This window comes from Anarrhichthys ocellatus, unplaced genomic scaffold (assembly GCF_004355925.1).
Source record: "Anarrhichthys ocellatus isolate YVR2014 unplaced genomic scaffold, GSC_Weel_1.0 scaffold11, whole genome shotgun sequence".
Taxonomy (NCBI): domain Eukaryota; kingdom Metazoa; phylum Chordata; class Actinopteri; order Perciformes; family Anarhichadidae; genus Anarrhichthys; species Anarrhichthys ocellatus.
In genome coordinates, this window is record NW_022280041.1 from 3,589,083 (window position 1) to 3,606,120 (window position 17,038).

Here is a 17,038-nt window from a genome sequence, read left to right on the forward strand (position 1 = left end):
GGGGGGGGGGGGACAGAGACTGTGTTTTGCTTTCGATACACAACAGGAAAGCAACTTGGCAACGAAGCAAAACATCCCCACAGCGAGTAAAGAAAAGAAAAAAGGAGGGTTTGTGAAAAGGGTACAGCGGCCTTACATGAGAAGCAAGACTCCCGACCTCTCAGCTCCATCTCTCTGCTTAATATTTGATGCCGCAGCGTGTGAATTATGGATGGTGCTTATAGAAAATAATACAGTGTTCAACAACAGCATAGGTGCACCGCTGCAAAGAGCCGTGAGTGGATAACAGGGGTTTTTTTGTAGCACTGGTGGGGCCTGAAAAACAACAACAACAACAACAACAAATCACCTGCTACCAGCCGGTGCGACACGGGTGCAAAAAGGCCCGGTGTTTTCATAGGCTGAGGTCAGAAACCTTTCCGTGCGTTTACCTGCAGCTGGGAACATGCTCGGCAGCCTCAGCTGGAGCCCGGCCTGTACTAGCGAGTGGCTTTTTAAAATTGGTGTCACCAGAGTGTCCTTTTGGAAAAAAAAAAAGAAGAAGAAGAATAGGTGTCGAGTCACCTTCAGCGAGCGTGGGATGAAAAGGGAAAACATATTAAAGCTCACAATGAGAGGCAAGCTAGAAATGAATAGACGCACGTGGGGAAGTAAGAGGTGAAAACGAAGGGCAGCAAACAGACGACAGACAGAAGTTGTGAAAAGGGACTAGAGCTCATCTGACACACACAGATTGAGGGCAAACTGGAGAATCGCAGGTTCTCGCAGGTGAGTTTTGATTTTCTTTGGACAACAAGGAAACCTGGAAAAATGGCATCATATGGGGGGGGGATATTACCTGTTTCTTTCCTCCCTCAGCCTCTCCTTAATGTATATTTTCTCAACCACAGAGAAAAGCGTGTCTCAAAGTGGCACTTTTTTCAGATCCTGAAGTCGATTTAAGGTTCAAAGTAATTTATTCACGCAAATAAATGTATCTGAAAAATTATTTTAATAACTGAAGGGGTTAAATTCTGAAAAATACCATCCGAATAATAAACCGACTCCAAACTCTGACTTCTAGCAAAGCTGGGAGGTTCTTCAGTCTGTTCTCAGTAGGGAGTTAATGGGGGGGTGCAGGAGGATGAATAAAAACCTACAAACATAAAGTGCTTTCAATGAGGGGCAAGCAGAGAAAATCTTTTCAATGAAGACGAGCTGAAGTCTAACAGGAGGGCGAGCCAAGATTCACAAAACATCAGAAAGGGTAAACAACAAATACCAATTTAAAGAAAAATAAATTATCGTTACAAACACAACTTTTCACGTGACGCTGCATCCTAAGCATGTGCACACAGGTGAGAGTTTCCTGTAAAAAATACAGTTCTTGTGATTACAGATACGGGTGATTGTTGCAAACCATAAATTGGGCAACTTATGAATAAGTGAAATGAGCGTTGGGGGGTAAAAACAGCAGCAAAACCTACAAAGTGTCACGGCTCATTGCCAACTAGGGCTGCAACCAACGATCATTTCCATTATCGATTAATCATTTAGTCTGTCAAATGTTAAAAAATACAAAAAGTTAAAATCACAATTTGTCAGATGCTGTGGCGAGTTACTCCCATGTATGACAAAGAAAAACAGCAAATTGTCAGTTTCTTTAAAGCTGGAACTGGAATGTTTGGTAGTTTTGCTTGAAAAAAATGTATCAAAATAGTCAAATTTTCCTTCGATGGACGAATCGATTAATCAACTAATCGTTGCAGCTCTAGACTCAACCACACTGATAAACTAAATGCAAAACAGAAACCTCTGGATCGAGTGCCGGCCTTCACAAGTTGGGTTCTGGAATTAAGAAAGAAATCTCCAAAAACCTGGCCAGACGTTTCAAAACTCTTCACATCGAGTCTTTTTTAACAGGAGTGTCTCGTCAAGACATTTCAGTGAATCAAAGATTGAAAGGTTAATCTGGGTTCAAAGGTAAAGTCTCCGTTTGGAGGACACACGTGTGGCACCTCCAACGCTTCATCCACAAAGGCTTTGGCAGAGTCTCAACGGTATTCTTCTCTTGTTCTTTTATATTATGTGATTTTTGCACCATTTGTCCAGATTCTACCACAGATTATTTCATACACGAACACAACCAAATAAAGATTTTACAGAAGCTACTGCTGGACACCAAACAGACTGATATTAAATGCTACGATTCTTTTTTTTTTTTTTTCCCCCAGTGTTGTGATAGCACGTTAACTAAAAATCAAACATGGCCACTTGTACTGAAATGTGTACAAACTGCTGTCTTTGAAACTCCTCTCTCCTCATTCAGACTCTGATTCAGTCTGAACTATCTATGTCAAGTATTTTTTTGTTTCCTGAACAGTAAATGAAGGCCTGTATAGAGAGAAAACCACACACACACACACACACACACACACACACACACACACACACACACTGGACAAAAAGTGAAGAGTCACTTGAAACCACTGCGAAGAGAGTGGTGATAAAAACAGCCGTCTGTCAGGTTTCACGCAAAACACACACACACAGCATTTTTGCAAAAAATTCACAAGTTTTTTTTTTGTTTGTTTTTTATGTGGGAGAGTCTCTTTTTCACCATTTTGTGTTCCCAACAGTTCTGTGGCACAAAATGGTGCCACATGGAACCTGGACTCTTCCTTTTTCCATATTTCTGATGATCCAGGTATCTCCCCCCCCCCCCCACCCCTGACTCAAATGTCAAACAGGCTGCAGAGCGAACATCTGAGGACAAACGCCCTCCATCAAAGTCCCAGCCCCCCTGGTGTCCTAAAAGAGGGACACGTTACTTAAGAAACAGTCTTCTTCCCTCCCAGATCTGCCTCCTTCCTGTCCAGCCGCATGTACGGCTCAAAAGCGGAAGAGCCGCAGCCGTAGACGGATGTCAGTTCATGATGGGCGCCCCCCAGCAGCGGCATGGAGAAGCAGAGGGAGTGCGGCGGCGGGAGGCCCAGCCGCGGTGAGGGTGGGGTGCCGCCCAGCGAGGGCAGCGACAGCCCGAAATTCCCCCCTACTAGGGAGTTGGGAGGAGTGCTGCTGCTGATCCCCGGAGAGGTGGAGGAGCATCCGCCCGGGCTGCTCAGCAGGGAGCCGTTTGCCAGATGCGGGGGCCCTAGGAGGGAGTTCGGCGGCGGGACGGGGCCCGAGAGGAGGCGGCCCTGCTCCAGGAGGCGCAGGATGTTGCAGGTGGCCAACGACTCGTTTGAGGAGGACGAGCGTTTGTCTGAATCCTTGGTGGTGTCCTTCTTCTGCTTGGTCCGCCGGTTTTGGAACCAAACCTTGACCTGAAACAACCAGGAGGAAAGAGTCACTCAGTTGTGTCCCAATCAAACACTTTTTCACTTTTCAGCGGTAGAATCGGTGAAATCAGAAGCAAAACTTTACAAAGGCATGTCATCACGGAACACAGAAGTTCTTTATGTTCTTGTAAAGTTATTTACTGTTTTTAAAATCATACCACAAAGCTTCCACTGCTAAAAGCAATACATAACTCATGAACATCGTCTTCTTCTATTCAACATTATAACGTGTGCAGATCACCGATGTTTCACCAACGCGAACACTAACCCGTCCTGACATTATCCTCTTTACGTGCCCAAAAGTTAATAGTTTGCACAGGCTGCACACACGTGCAGCCGACATCTTTGTGACCTCTTGCTTTGATGCATATCTCTGCTGCAGCGTGCTCCGAGAGCACGCAACACCTTAGCACCTTAGCAGCCATACACGCATTAATCCGTGCAGAACAAGCAGAGATGCCGTAATCCCCCCCCCCCCCCCTGGCACCAGCCATTGGATCAACTCTGTTGTTTTTCTCTGCACATTTGATCATGGTTGGTCCCATGCACTCTACTTCTTCTCACACTTCAAGACCCTTTCAGGCTAGAATGGTGGACATGGCCATAAGGGGACGGGCAGTGATATCAAAGCTATACAGCAGAGTGCAAAAGTCTAAATATAGCTTTAGAAGATGGGGAACGGAAGTATGCAAATGCACCGTAAATCATGTGAAAATGTAAAAACAAAAAATGTAATAATCTGCAACATCGCCTTCTCTCACGGCACGCCACCCGCAGCAGATCGAGGAGAAGCTCCGTGAACTCTGCCTGTCCTTGTTGGGCTTGTTTAATTGATGGAGTGCAGCGTCGCTTTAATGTATGGCGTGCGGTAAAGTCGTGGGCTTGGTGGGATGCTGATTGGAGGGCACGCCGGGGTCACAGCGGATCGCTGCACGGAGAGCCACAGAGGAGAGGAATCACACGCGTGAAAAATGTATACGACCCTGACCGAGTTTCACTAAAGACTCACTACAGCATCCTCACTCTGCGGCGCGCAGGGCGTGCTGTGGTAGTTTCATCTATTGTCATATTGAAATTAAATATTAGCGCCGTCTTATGATACAGTTCAAATTTGATGACAATTAAAAACAATTATATTCCAAATCACTCACAAAAAGATGCAACCAATCTTTCATATTTGCTGACCATTGTTTCTAGCTTATTCAGTATTGTAAGCTTCATAAGGGAATGTACGATAAGTAGGTCAGAGTCATTTTTACGGAGTTAAATATTTACAATCGTTCTGACACCAGTGATCGTCATCGCTTTCATCATCAAATAATGTCATAAAATAGTGAAATAATGCCCGTCCTGATGTCCTGAAGCTAAAGTATAACATCTCCAAATGTCTTGATTTGTTCCACCATCTTTCCAGAACTCAAACATCCTCAATTGAGAAAACAATCAAACAGAAAAGGAGCCAATCGTCCTATTGAGTAGCGAGAATCAGTGATTTTTGGGGCATTTTATATTAAGCTTTATCTTCTGAGCTTCCGATTGATTAGTTCAATCGCATCTGAAAACCAGGAAGTTGTGTCATTGTGATGTTGAATAAAGTGTGTTAAAAGTTATTAGAGCATTAATAAAATATTTAAATCTGTCAATGGAGACAACAAATAAGCGAAAGAATGTTGTTTCCACGGATGAAACGTGTTACACCGCACAACGTCTGTGTTTACCCAACACTACAGTGAAAGTTATTTACGCACACGACAGACTGTCCATCAGCCTCTTCGTGATTTTTCGTAGAAATCCATTAATCTAATCCCCGATACGTGGGGATCGGAAGCTGACGACTTATGGAAACTCCTGTAGCAGCAGAAATGCCTAAGCCTGTGAAGGGTCGGTAGTTTGAAATGTCATAATCATTCACACAAATAAACAAACAGTGTATAAAGCCTCCATTAAAAAAGGTCACTGGAGTTTCTCTTGAATTGAATTTGAATTGCAATGAAAATGTCTGCTGTAGAGTTGCGCTTTCTTTGGAGCCGTTTAAAATAATGGTCAAAGGAGGAGACACCAGGCTGACTAGTTGTGTGTTTGACAGAGTAAGGACTCTTTGCAGAACAGCATGGACACTTTTCAATAGGCGTGTCAATGTTAACCGGTCCTGACGACATGCCTAGAACCAACAGACCAGTCACAACTGAAAGTCTGTCAAAGCTGTAATACCAAACACCCACATCTACTTAAACGGTGATGTCATGTTCATGTTAACGAATGCTAAAGATCAAGGTTTTGGTAAATAAACTGTGGTTGATCTATTTAATGTTAATCAACTGAAACACTTGGTTAAGGTAGGAAAGGGTCCTGAGGTGAGAGATAAGAAAAGACAAACTTATCCTTCGTGCCGCTGGCACCAGCTCATATTCTAAAACGGTGACGAGGGGGCTCGCCTAATTGGGTGACATGGGTTATAAGCCAAACATAGCTGTCAGTTTGTGTGGAGGTAATCAGGCTGGCTGCTGATAACCGAAGTATCACTGCACTCTAAAGGCTCAACGGGCAGCGAGGGCAAGTGAGATCATGGTTTACTTCTGACCATGACACAAATAATGAGATCGGAGAGGATCCAGCAGCTCAGAGAGGAATAATGACGCTAGCAAGTCTTACTGTAAAAACCCAAAAGAGGCACAGAGGGAGGGATAGTGGGGATGGAGACCAGAGGGAGGGATAGTGGGGATGGAGACCAGAGGGAGGGAGGGGTGACAGCAGGGTGGAATATGCAGCAGAAGTGATCTATGTGCAGCTGCTTCTGTATTTCTTCCTCGTTAGCTCACACACTGCCTCTATGCTAGTGTTTGCTAGTGTTTTCCTGGGATTTTATTAGAAGTGGAAAAATGATGAGAAGAGAAGAAAGCAAAGCTGCCTTTGGTACATCTACACTATTGGATGTAAATCCTTTTTAATGGGATCCAGGGTTCAGAGCTGGGGCAGAGATTACCGAGGGAGATCTGGATCTGGCGTGACCTGCATCTGCCCCGGACTCGCCCTCTGCACCCCCGCCCCGCTGCACTCTGGTCTACCGGGGCCGAGGCCGGGGCACAGAGCCCGGGTGAAGAGGTTAGGACTGAGACGGGGGTGGAAAAACCTGGATCCGACATAAACATCCATGTCATTGTGTTTTTAGGTCAAGAACGCCTTTAATGGTGATCGGCCTCTTTTGTAACTCTATTTGTTGAGTGTCAGTTGATTTGATGTTGATTTAATGAAAAGAAAAGTGCTACCGTTTAAGGAAAAGTCTGGTGTTCTACTGTTCCATCAACCAACCTGACTACACTGTGGTCCACATCTCATTGATTACTACTGAACATGTAAATCTTTACAAATGCTTAAAAAAAAAAACGTATGCTTTCTTCTTTTTTTTTTTTTTAAGGCTCAGTAATTTCCTTAATCAGCTGGGCACTGTAGTCTTTAGCAAAGATCACTCAAACAGGAGAGAATAGTGCATTTGTTGGGGACTATTTTCACCTGCGGATGAATACACATTTGGTGCTCTAGTGAGTGTTTACAGCAGCAGAACAGTGCAACGGTGGGACACAACAATGTTTTGACAGTTAGAAGAGGTTTATATTACAACCAGCCTTCTAATTTAAGACAGCTGTGGATTTTGTTAATTTCTATGTGTAAATTGTATCTTAAAGACTGTGATGTTTTAAAAAAAAAAAAAAATGAAACAACTAACTCATTGTGTAATCATAGGCATGCACATACAAATGTCACACTTCCACAACTGCTATCAAATGAAACCGTCTTTCATCTAATCTGGAAATGCATCACATTAAGGAAGCAAGAAGCAGCTGTAAAGCAAGAGAGCGGCGGGACGTCTCTGGGCCAGATGAAGGATGAAGACAACAAGGTAGGGGATCAAAAGAGGATGAGAGTAAATGTATGCAGGGCGGGGTAAACTGAAGGTCAGGGAGAGATGATCAGGCCGGCATGCATGAACACACAGACCAGTCGGCCAGAGTTCAGCCAATCAGAGGCCTGCGCCGTGAATGCAGACAGCTGAGAGCAGAGGCAAACTGGGCTAGAGGTAGAAAGGTTAAGCCTGATCAAGACCCAGTGTACGGATCAACTGGGCATCCATATGTGTCCATACCATTAATCAGCTAAGCTCCGTGCTAACATGTTGAAGTTGGAACAAAGACGATGTTTGTTTAGATGCTTCTGTCGCTTGTATATTTATCACTCTGTTTTTTTAATCACTTTACTGCGATGGAATAAAGCTGAACTGATTTAAGCTATACGACGATGGAGGGCATTAACGAAAACATATAATGTGACATAACGTTCCACTGCCCGGCTGTTTAATGCAGGATTGTGACGGTAAAGTCTTTAAGGACACTTGGTGACAGTCTTTCACACTTTCCATGACCCCTCCAGCAGCCCGGCGCTCCCGCTGTGACCCTGTTCAGACCCCCTGATCCCAGGCATGTGATGAGCCGCAGCACACAATGAAAACTCCTTTTCCACGGAGTACTGTACCAGGCGGACCGGCGGCCATTCAACTGTGTGTAACACACCAGTGGATACTCAACTATATGCACTGTGATGCACCAATGGAAACCAGTGTGTGACGAACCGGCGGTCGCCATTATTAAAGAAACCAAAAAGCAAAGGGCGGAACCAATGACTTACTCGATTGCGTGTGATGGAGCAACACGTCCGTCTTTTCTTCACAACTATTGCAGATAATATTAATGATGCTAGCACCAATTACAGGAGACTGTTTCGGACAATTTAACTTTTACTTTTCAGGTTAGCAGATCCATTTGACGGATCAGTGGTTCAATAAAAATAGACTTTAGTTAACATTAGTTATTAATTTGTTACTCCATTTTATTTGTAGGAGACGGTGTTCGATATTAATCATATTTGTTGCCATTTGATCTACTGTACCAGGTATAGGACAACCTGAACAAACCAGTCTTCTAACATTCGTCTAACTTCATACATTGAAAAGATATTTTTCAACTTGTTGTGATGTGATTAAATACACCATTCAAAGACTTATTTAGGTTATAGCACAAAACAGGACACGAGGGCATGACCCGAGTATCGTTTCTGGGATTTTGAAGGAATAAACTGGTTTGAGTATTTCTACTGCCCAAATTATATTCTCTGGTATTGTGAAGTTGGTTATGAAGCAGCATTGAGATCGCGTTCTGAAACTGTACAAACTGACCCAAATCTTTCTTTCTTTGTTTTGTTTCCAATCCAACAGTATTGGGATCCCAAAACCATAGATGACAAACGCTCATGTCAGATACAAACAGCCTGGTTCTGCTCCTCAAGTCATTTTCATACATACCTGGGCCAATACCCCCACCCCCACCACCACCACCACCACCATCACATTTTACCCTAACCTAAAGCCTCGAACCCCCCCGCCTCCATTGTCAAACTTTGCCCGAATAAAGCCGCTGTGGTCCTCCATCACTGCAGCACATGTCCGGCCAGGTTCAGAGAGGGGTTAACCCCGTCTTACTGAATCGCTGGTAGATATGACTGCCTAATCCTCCTTAACGCGAAAGCACTTGGGACCGTTATCAGGCCCACCTCTCTCCCGCTACCCCTCCCTTCTTTCCTCCGTCCATTCGCCGCCCGAGTGAACCCCACCGGGTCTAGATAACAGCCTCCCCCGCCTTCCTTCTCCTACTGTAATGTTAGAGATGCGCTGCACTCGTTCACAGAAGGAATCAGCAGGGGTTTGAATATGGTCCATGAGTTTTCTTGGATGTCACCCCGCAGTCACTCGAATCGCATTCGGCCAAGAAAATAACAAAGCGTCTAGCGTTTGGTTTTTGTTCTTTTAGGAATCAGATTTGATTTTGTCACAGCTGGCAGAAGCGAGGACGCGTTCACAATTCTGCTGCCTCAAGATTTAAATGCGTGCCACGCTTTTATTCCTCCATTTTGTTTCGGTACACGCATCTTTTACACGTCTGGAAGAGGGATCCATCCTCTGTTGCTTTCTTGGTTTTCTGACGTTAACTATTAAAGGGGTTTCAGGGGGGGTTTCCTCATTTGAAGCTGGCGTAGCCATAGAGAGATAAAAAACATTGTCCTTGGTTGCAGATAGCTAAGGATGGAGACTCTTCAATTTAAGCTTCACTTTATCTTAGGGATGAGTTTTCAAGACACGTTGACAACAATTGCCTTGTAAGGGATTGTCGTTAGTTAAAGGCATTAAACGAGGATATGGAGCGCTTGTGGATTATATCCTATTATCGATTTATTTGTTCTTTCTCTCTATGGCTGCATAGTACGAGGACAGAATATACAGCAGCTATCCTATGGAGTCACATCTATTCATCTGTGAATGCAGTGTTTTATGTACAGCAACATAACTTTGTTTGGTCTTGGGAGGGTGTGTTTTCACGTCAGTTGAAGGATTACACGGTCCTCCGTATGTTTGGAAAATTACACCATCCATGGCCTCACACACACACTTCACTCTGCCAGAAGCTGATGAAACAAGTCAATTCAGATTGAGAGAGTGATTAAGGACAAAGGCAAATACGAGATAATTGCTAATATGTCCTACTGATTATCTAATCAACTGATTAGATAATCAGAGCCGCGCAGGTTTTCTTCCCGACCATCAGCCAATCGGACTAAAGTTCCCGGTCTGAGGATGATGCTCTCGCTTTAGGTCACCACGGACTAAAGAGGAAAGAGTTTGTTTCTCTACACAACCAAACATTTCAACTGAAAGCACAAAGCAGCAAGTGTCTGTGTGTCTGTGTCCCTTCCTATCTCTTTCTCTATTCCGAGTGTTTGGACAATCGCCGTACTGTGCTGCCTCCTCTCCGCTACATCTGCACAGCTTTACGTCAGCTACGCTCCAGACAAGTGGCCAGACAACGTCTGTTTGGGCCGTCAATACACACACACACACACACACAACGGGGACATTCACCGTACGCAGACACATAAACACAACTTGTCATGTGGAAAACACAGATTTCCCACAATACGTGGTACCAAACTCAGTCCTTTTTTGTGTGTTTCCTGTGTCCATTTACCACTACAATAATCCTTAATGCGCACTATTGCTTCTAGATTCAATTTGAGACGAGTTGCACAAGCAGGTGTAACTTCTTAATGGGGAAGTTAGACTTACCAGGTTTCCTAAGAGGTCGCAACACGTTTTCTTTTCTACCTCTAACCCCCCCTCTGAGTTAGAGAAACCCACGAGGCAAAAACAATATATAGAAGACAGCTGCAAGAAGCATCTTTTAAAAGTTTTCACGGCCCGTCACTAAACTGTGCTCCGGGCTGTTTTTTGGTATCGGAGAGAAACGACAGCAGACAGAACATGAGCGCAAGTGTGACGCTGATCTCGGATGACTTGAACACCTGTTCCACAAGTACACTAACTAAGAATGCGTTTTCGGGCAGGTAAATCAGTAAAGGTCGCAGCTGAAGTGGCTGTTCACTTTCTGACACAGTGGCAACATTCATCTTTTGTTTTTTCTTGTGTTGGTCCCTGCTGGCCTCCAGACATCTCTTTGAGTGCGAGTCGATAGAATTACAGCGACAAATGTCTCTATTCTAAGAGCAGGTGCATCGTTTTAGTTTAGTTCTTGCGCCAAAAAGTGGAAGTTTTAGACAGTGAAATTAAACAGAGTTTATGTTGATTGTCAACTTCACAACCAAACTGGATTCCAGCTCAAGTTGCTTAACTTTTCCCCTCATCCTCCTGCAAACAGATCTACAATGCAGGCAGGTGTTTTCTGGATGAAAAACTTTAAGAGCGTGCTCAACTCTATGTGAACTGCTCTGAGGGTGTTAACATGAAAGTGACTCACGCAAAAACAGTCCAACATACACACATGTATGTTCAAATCCAAACTCACACATAGTTCATCTCTAACACACCAGGGTCTGAGTGATGAAGTGGTGGTCGTCCAAAAGGGGAATTTATATTAGAAACCACACCCCAATGTATTTAAGAATTCCTATTTTTATATCTTGGATCATTTTAAATTTACAAAAATCTGACAAAAAAATAGTAATTTCACATCAGACGTTAAAGCAGAACTACATCAAATCAATATCCTCAAACAACTGTGACAAAAAAGGATAACAAATGCAAACATCTGCTCACACCTGGGCATCGTGCCCCTAGCTTTACATTAGAGATCAACCATGTTTCCATCACTGCGCTCTCTCCCATTCGCTGCAGGATTAAAACCATGTTTAACAAAGCCCGAACACCATTAAACCCATAGCTTCTCCATCGAAGGGCTGCATACAACAATAGACTGGTACAATGGCAGCGTATACGTCAGCTGCACTCAACTCAGGGGGACTGTGGAAGAGCTTAAAGTGACCACACAGGAGGGTGTCCCAAAAACCTCCTGAAGTCACACTGTCGAAACCTGTCGGAGCAGGCAGGACACGTCCAGGAATGTGTGAAAGCTTTTGTCTTTTTCGTGCAAAAAAATAAATAGGAAGTAGTTTGACACATTTTTAGATGGTGGAATTCTGCTAATTGTAAACAAAACAGGAGAAATAACCTCCAAAATGTTAATTTAATTACCCAGAGGTACATCTTAAAGGAAGTTTACGATGAAAATGAGAATTACATGTTGTCCTCTTTACACAGAAAATACAGGAAACTAGCAGTAAAAGTTAGACTCGCGCATGATTTACAAATAATATGAATAAACCTTCTCCACATGCAGGAAACATACCTTCACAATAAGAGCATCCCTGAACATCCATCTGTATGATCGGTGGCCATCCATGAGCAAACTAAAGATGAAGATAGACTAACTGAGGGGCTTTCATGTTTTAGTTCAAGGTTTCAGTCCGTGTGTGTGCGCGCGCGCGCCCCCTTCCCTCCCGCTGAGTTTCCCTGTAGCGGGGAGCCACCTGCCGGGACGAAGGGAGAGCTCCGAGCCGGTATACGGGGACGCTCAGTAACGTGTTACCGCGGTAGGATTACTACTAAAGAGACAAAGACAAAGACACACGGCTGCACTTTAATACTCAAACATCAGAGAGGGGTGAACTCATAGCCGCATTCCTTCCTCTGCTTTCAGACAGGTTTAAAGTGGATTTGAAGTAGAATATGGAGGAAAGCGTCTGGTTTTCTTCTTCTGCAGGTGGAGCTACTTTGAAATATTTGCTTTTGATCGAGCAATGGTGTTGAATATGAACTCGGCGCAGTTTAAACGATGAGCAGTTGTTTGTTTGTTTTCGCCAGATGATTAAAACGACCGGGTTGTACACGCTTTTGTTCACTTGTTTTGTTATATTTGCTCGTATTTATTGAACGCTGGCCGAGCCTTTATCAAGAGAAAACTTTTTGGAGAAGAAATAGTGCGCAATGGTCAGTGTTTCATGATACGTAAATGTCCTCTCTAAGACAAAAAAATACCATAAAGGTTTCTCCAAAATCGCATGAAATACATTTGGAAACTTTAAAAATATCCTTCAGGTTTTATGTTTAATCCAAGTTCTGTGCGTCTTGGCGAGACACTTTTGAAGACACATTAATCGAATTATTTATAACAATCACATAATAATCTCAAATTGTCTTTAAAATAATCCACTTTTGCTTCTGTAATTCTGTTGAAGTCTGGATGATTTCGGCCCCTTCGGCATTTTGCGTGTGTGTGTGTTTCCAATGTCTGCTGCCTCATTGCGTGATCAGTTTGAATACCTGACCAAACTAATTGGAGTTACTCCATGGGTCAATGCCCAAATCCCCAAACATTGTTAAAAAACACTTAACGATCCAATCTCCGATATGACTGTAATTAGTATTTGTGTTTCAGTCACAGATAGAGAGGCCTGTCACGTTCAGGAAGAAGTTTATAAAAAAAGGTGTTTGCTTTAATCACGTTTTCGGTGCTATTGTTTCGGAAACCAAAGGAAAGTCCACTTGTTTGATTTGAATGGAAAACAAAGGGAAAACATTTCTGTTTCAGATTTCTTTGGGTTAGAATCTTACTTTAAGATTCCATGATGTATTAAGAGTTGTAAGAGTTTGGTACAATAATAAACAACGAAATGTAAAGCTCATTATTATTTGCATCTTATTTTGTGAATACAACGGGTTAATTAAAACGTAACAAAACTGCTGATTATCGAAATATCATCGGGTCAGCATGCATACAGGTTAATGTTTCGATTGCAATTCCTGAATATAATCGGAATGAAGGTGACAACTTTGAGAAAACATTGAGAAAACACCAAAAACTCAACTTTGTATCGAAGCTTATTCAAGTTATTCCAGTTTCCAATTCCTTTTGTTGCCTTGAAATCAAGCGCACCGTCCCTTTTGCAAACCCCAAAACACAACGAACTGGAAAAAAATAAACGGTTTTTCAACTCCCAAAAGAAACCATGTCGCTTTAAAAAACTGTAGAACAGCAGCGAAGGCACAAGGAGTGTGTATTTGTAGAAATATTACAAATAAAAAGGCTTAGAGGACACTAAATGTCCCGTCTATATTGTACAATATAGATAGATAGATAGATAGATAGATAGATAGATAGATAGATAGATAGATAGATAGATAGATAGATAGATAGACAGATAGACAGATAGACAAAGGAAAATAGATGATTTTTAAAAGTCTAGAGAAGCTGTTCGCTGAAAGAGCTGATTTAGTGGTCTATAAATTGAACATGCAAATCAAATTACTTCATGACAAACCCGTGAAAACCTTGAGTAGCGAACTAAGAAGCATCAAACACTTTAAGTCACCGGAAAACAAGAAAACAACAACACACTTTAAAAGGGACCTATTTAACTTTTGAGAGAGCTCAATCGTTCCTTTTGTGATTTTTTGCGTGATTAGCCTTGAATGTTGCATTTTCTTAAATATGCAAAGGCCACGAATAGGAAGAAGATAATAGGAAGAAGATAATAGGAAGAAAGGAGAGTAACGCCAACTAAAAGCATTTCGATCACGCGTAAAAGCTGTTTCAATAGCACATAGCATTAAGACAACTCAGCGCGATGGGTTCAGGGTTTCACGCCATTATACTGTGGACACTTTTATTATTTACATTTTGTTCTCACTTGAAGGTCAGGCAGTTTTCTTTCAGCCAATCCGCTGCAGCGCAGCGTCTCCTCAGCAGCAGCAGGAAGCTGAGGCCCTCCCATTAACACCCCTAGTGTCAGCACTAATGAGGGACACAGTGGCTGCTCTGTGCTCCCAAAAACCACACACACACACACACACACACACACACACACACACACACACACACAACTATATGTTTGAGTTGGTATGAATGTTGGTGTACTCCATGCGTAAAGCTCCTGCAACACGTGTTTTCTAAGAGGTGGTTAAAGTCTGCAGTGCACAAAAGGCCTCCTGGTTCACGCATTGTTGACATCAAAACAAATGGGCTCAGTTTGACCTACTTTAATTTTAATTCTTGGATTTACTTTTCGAGTTTTTTTTGTATTTATTTATGAAAGGGGCCATCTGCAGACGTATTGGGTTATTTTACTTGTGGGCAGATGTTGGCGAGGCAGCGCGCACTCCAATGCACGCACATGATGATACCTTCGATCTGTATTTGAAGTATAAGCTCAATGTTGTTGACAACGTGTCGACAGCTTTTAGGCAATAAAAAAAAACCTCCAAGAGCAGCAGCTCGTCATTCGTGGGCCCACACTGTGTACAATAATACATAGATCGTAAGATTTATGTTTATTGCACGAATGTTTCCTCTTAAATATTATCTGATTTAATATAATCTAATTTTACCGCTATTATTACTATTATTCTATAAATCTGCAGCGTGTTAATAAAGATACATCTCTATTGGTTATATGTTGATCGTCAAGTTAAGATCCCATTTCTTGAAAACTACAATGTTTGAGCAGTAGCCTGTAATAATATTTTCGATGTGTGGGTAAAAAAAAAAAAAAAAAAAAAAGGAATTAGATGCATAAACACCTGCTGTTCACTGAAATATTACTGAATAAGTCCACCCTTATAAACGGGACAGGACATGACTGTTAGTGTATTAAAAAAGTGCAGCGTTCCAGTAATATAGGCTATAGTCTGTGAATAAGTGTGTAACGGATGACGCACATAATAAACACAGAGGGGTTGGGCTCGCGGCGCTGCGGGAAGGTTTGAATGAAGCGCGCGGGGATGACAGAATATCAGCAGTGTGTTTAGAGAGGAGCTCTGGATGCACCGAGGGGCCGATCTACCGGACAGCAACACGTTTCCTTTCACGTTACACAAACACACGAAGCTGCACAAGGAACCACGCTGCAGTGTTTTTGGGGTGCTGTGCTGGAAGCAAAGAGATGTTTTATTTTTTTATTTTATTTCCGTAGCCTCGGAGTTAAATGTGCTTTTCTTCTTGCTTCTGGCTTTCGGCGGATATTTTGTCAAGATGGGAACGAAATGTGACCGTTACGCATGATGTCACACACATGCAATATTGTACGCAGATATTAATTAATAATATTTTTTAATGTAAATGTGGACACCATTTTTTTTTCTGACAGCCGTAAGGCCATTAAGGCTTCAAGCACATTTAAGGCCCTTGGCGCGTGCCCAAACCCCTGTGGCGTATTTATGGGTGACTTTTTAACCTGCTTAAAATAATATAAGGTAACGTAACATAAAAAACACATGCATCATAAAAACATATATATTTGTATGATGGTTCTGTTCGATGTTATATTATGCACTGTCCTTTGTTGATGTTCTTTTAATATTCCTCCTTGTGGAAAGCAAATTCTCCCATAAGGGCTAAAGAGGTTTCATTCATTAAAAAAAATCTTTGTTTTGGTTTGTAAACATCTTCAGCCTGGCTTTGGCCCCTGATGTGACCGTTTCACAAGGCAGCTGAGCGGTGTTCTGGGCGGGGCAGCTCTACTCTTCAACTCTGATTGGCCGAGGAGCCAATTGAAGGCCCCAAACACCAGTCACCCAATCAATAATATAGGCAAAACAAATTCGAAATGACCCATTGACCTGGGCCAAAGAATAACATATGCTACCAAACATATCATACAGGTCTTAACTAGCAGCTGACAGCTAGGCTAGTTAGCTCAGTTGATGACACATTGTATACAATGTGTCATGTGTCAAAATGATAATGATGCTTTAATAAACTTCAGATATATCTAAAGTTTGTTAAAGCATTATTATCATTTTCATAGAGCCTTACCTGTGTCTCAGAGAGATTCAGCTGCCTCGCGAGCTCGGTGCGCTCGCGGCCCACGACGTACTGGCACCTTTGGAACTCGAGTTCGAGCCGGTACAGCTGCTCGGCCGTGAAGGAGGTCCGCGTGCGCTTCGGCCGGTCCAGGTCGAGGCCCTTCGGTAGCACGATCTCGCGGATGGTGCCTTTGGCGTCTGTTCGGAATGAAACGGAAACCAAAACAAAAGTCTTTAGACAACATAAACCAAACAGCTGCTTAAATTCAACGGCAGTGAGTTCTCCACGGAGACTATTATTGTTCACTATAATCTGAATGGAATCACTTGTTCAATGGGGTAAAAACAGAACACACCTTTCTTTACGGACGGAGTGAATCTATAGCCTGCATCGTGCCAAACAGATGAACTATTAATGAGTATGGCTAATGGCTTTAAAGAGAAAATGGATGTCTTTGAGATATACATCCTACGTGTGTGTGTGTGTGTGTGTGTGTGTGTGTGTGTGTGTGTGTGTGTG

The 17,038-nt window shown here is 42.8% G+C and overlaps 1 protein-coding gene across 1 annotated transcript in view; it reads right to left on the minus strand.

Annotated features, from left to right (window-relative positions):
• Nucleotides 1–2,737: 2,737 nt before the first annotated feature.
• Nucleotides 2,738–17,038, minus strand: part of vax2 (ventral anterior homeobox 2) — a 19,189-nt gene continuing 4,888 nt past the window's right edge. The window contains exons 2-3 of the mRNA XM_031851436.1: nucleotides 16,529–16,716; nucleotides 2,738–3,305 (exon numbers count right to left, since the gene is read on the minus strand). Coding sequence (XP_031707296.1) covers nucleotides 2,811–3,305; nucleotides 16,529–16,716 — 683 coding nt within the window. The 3' untranslated portion in view covers nucleotides 2,738–2,810. The remainder of the gene's footprint in view (nucleotides 3,306–16,528; nucleotides 16,717–17,038) is intronic.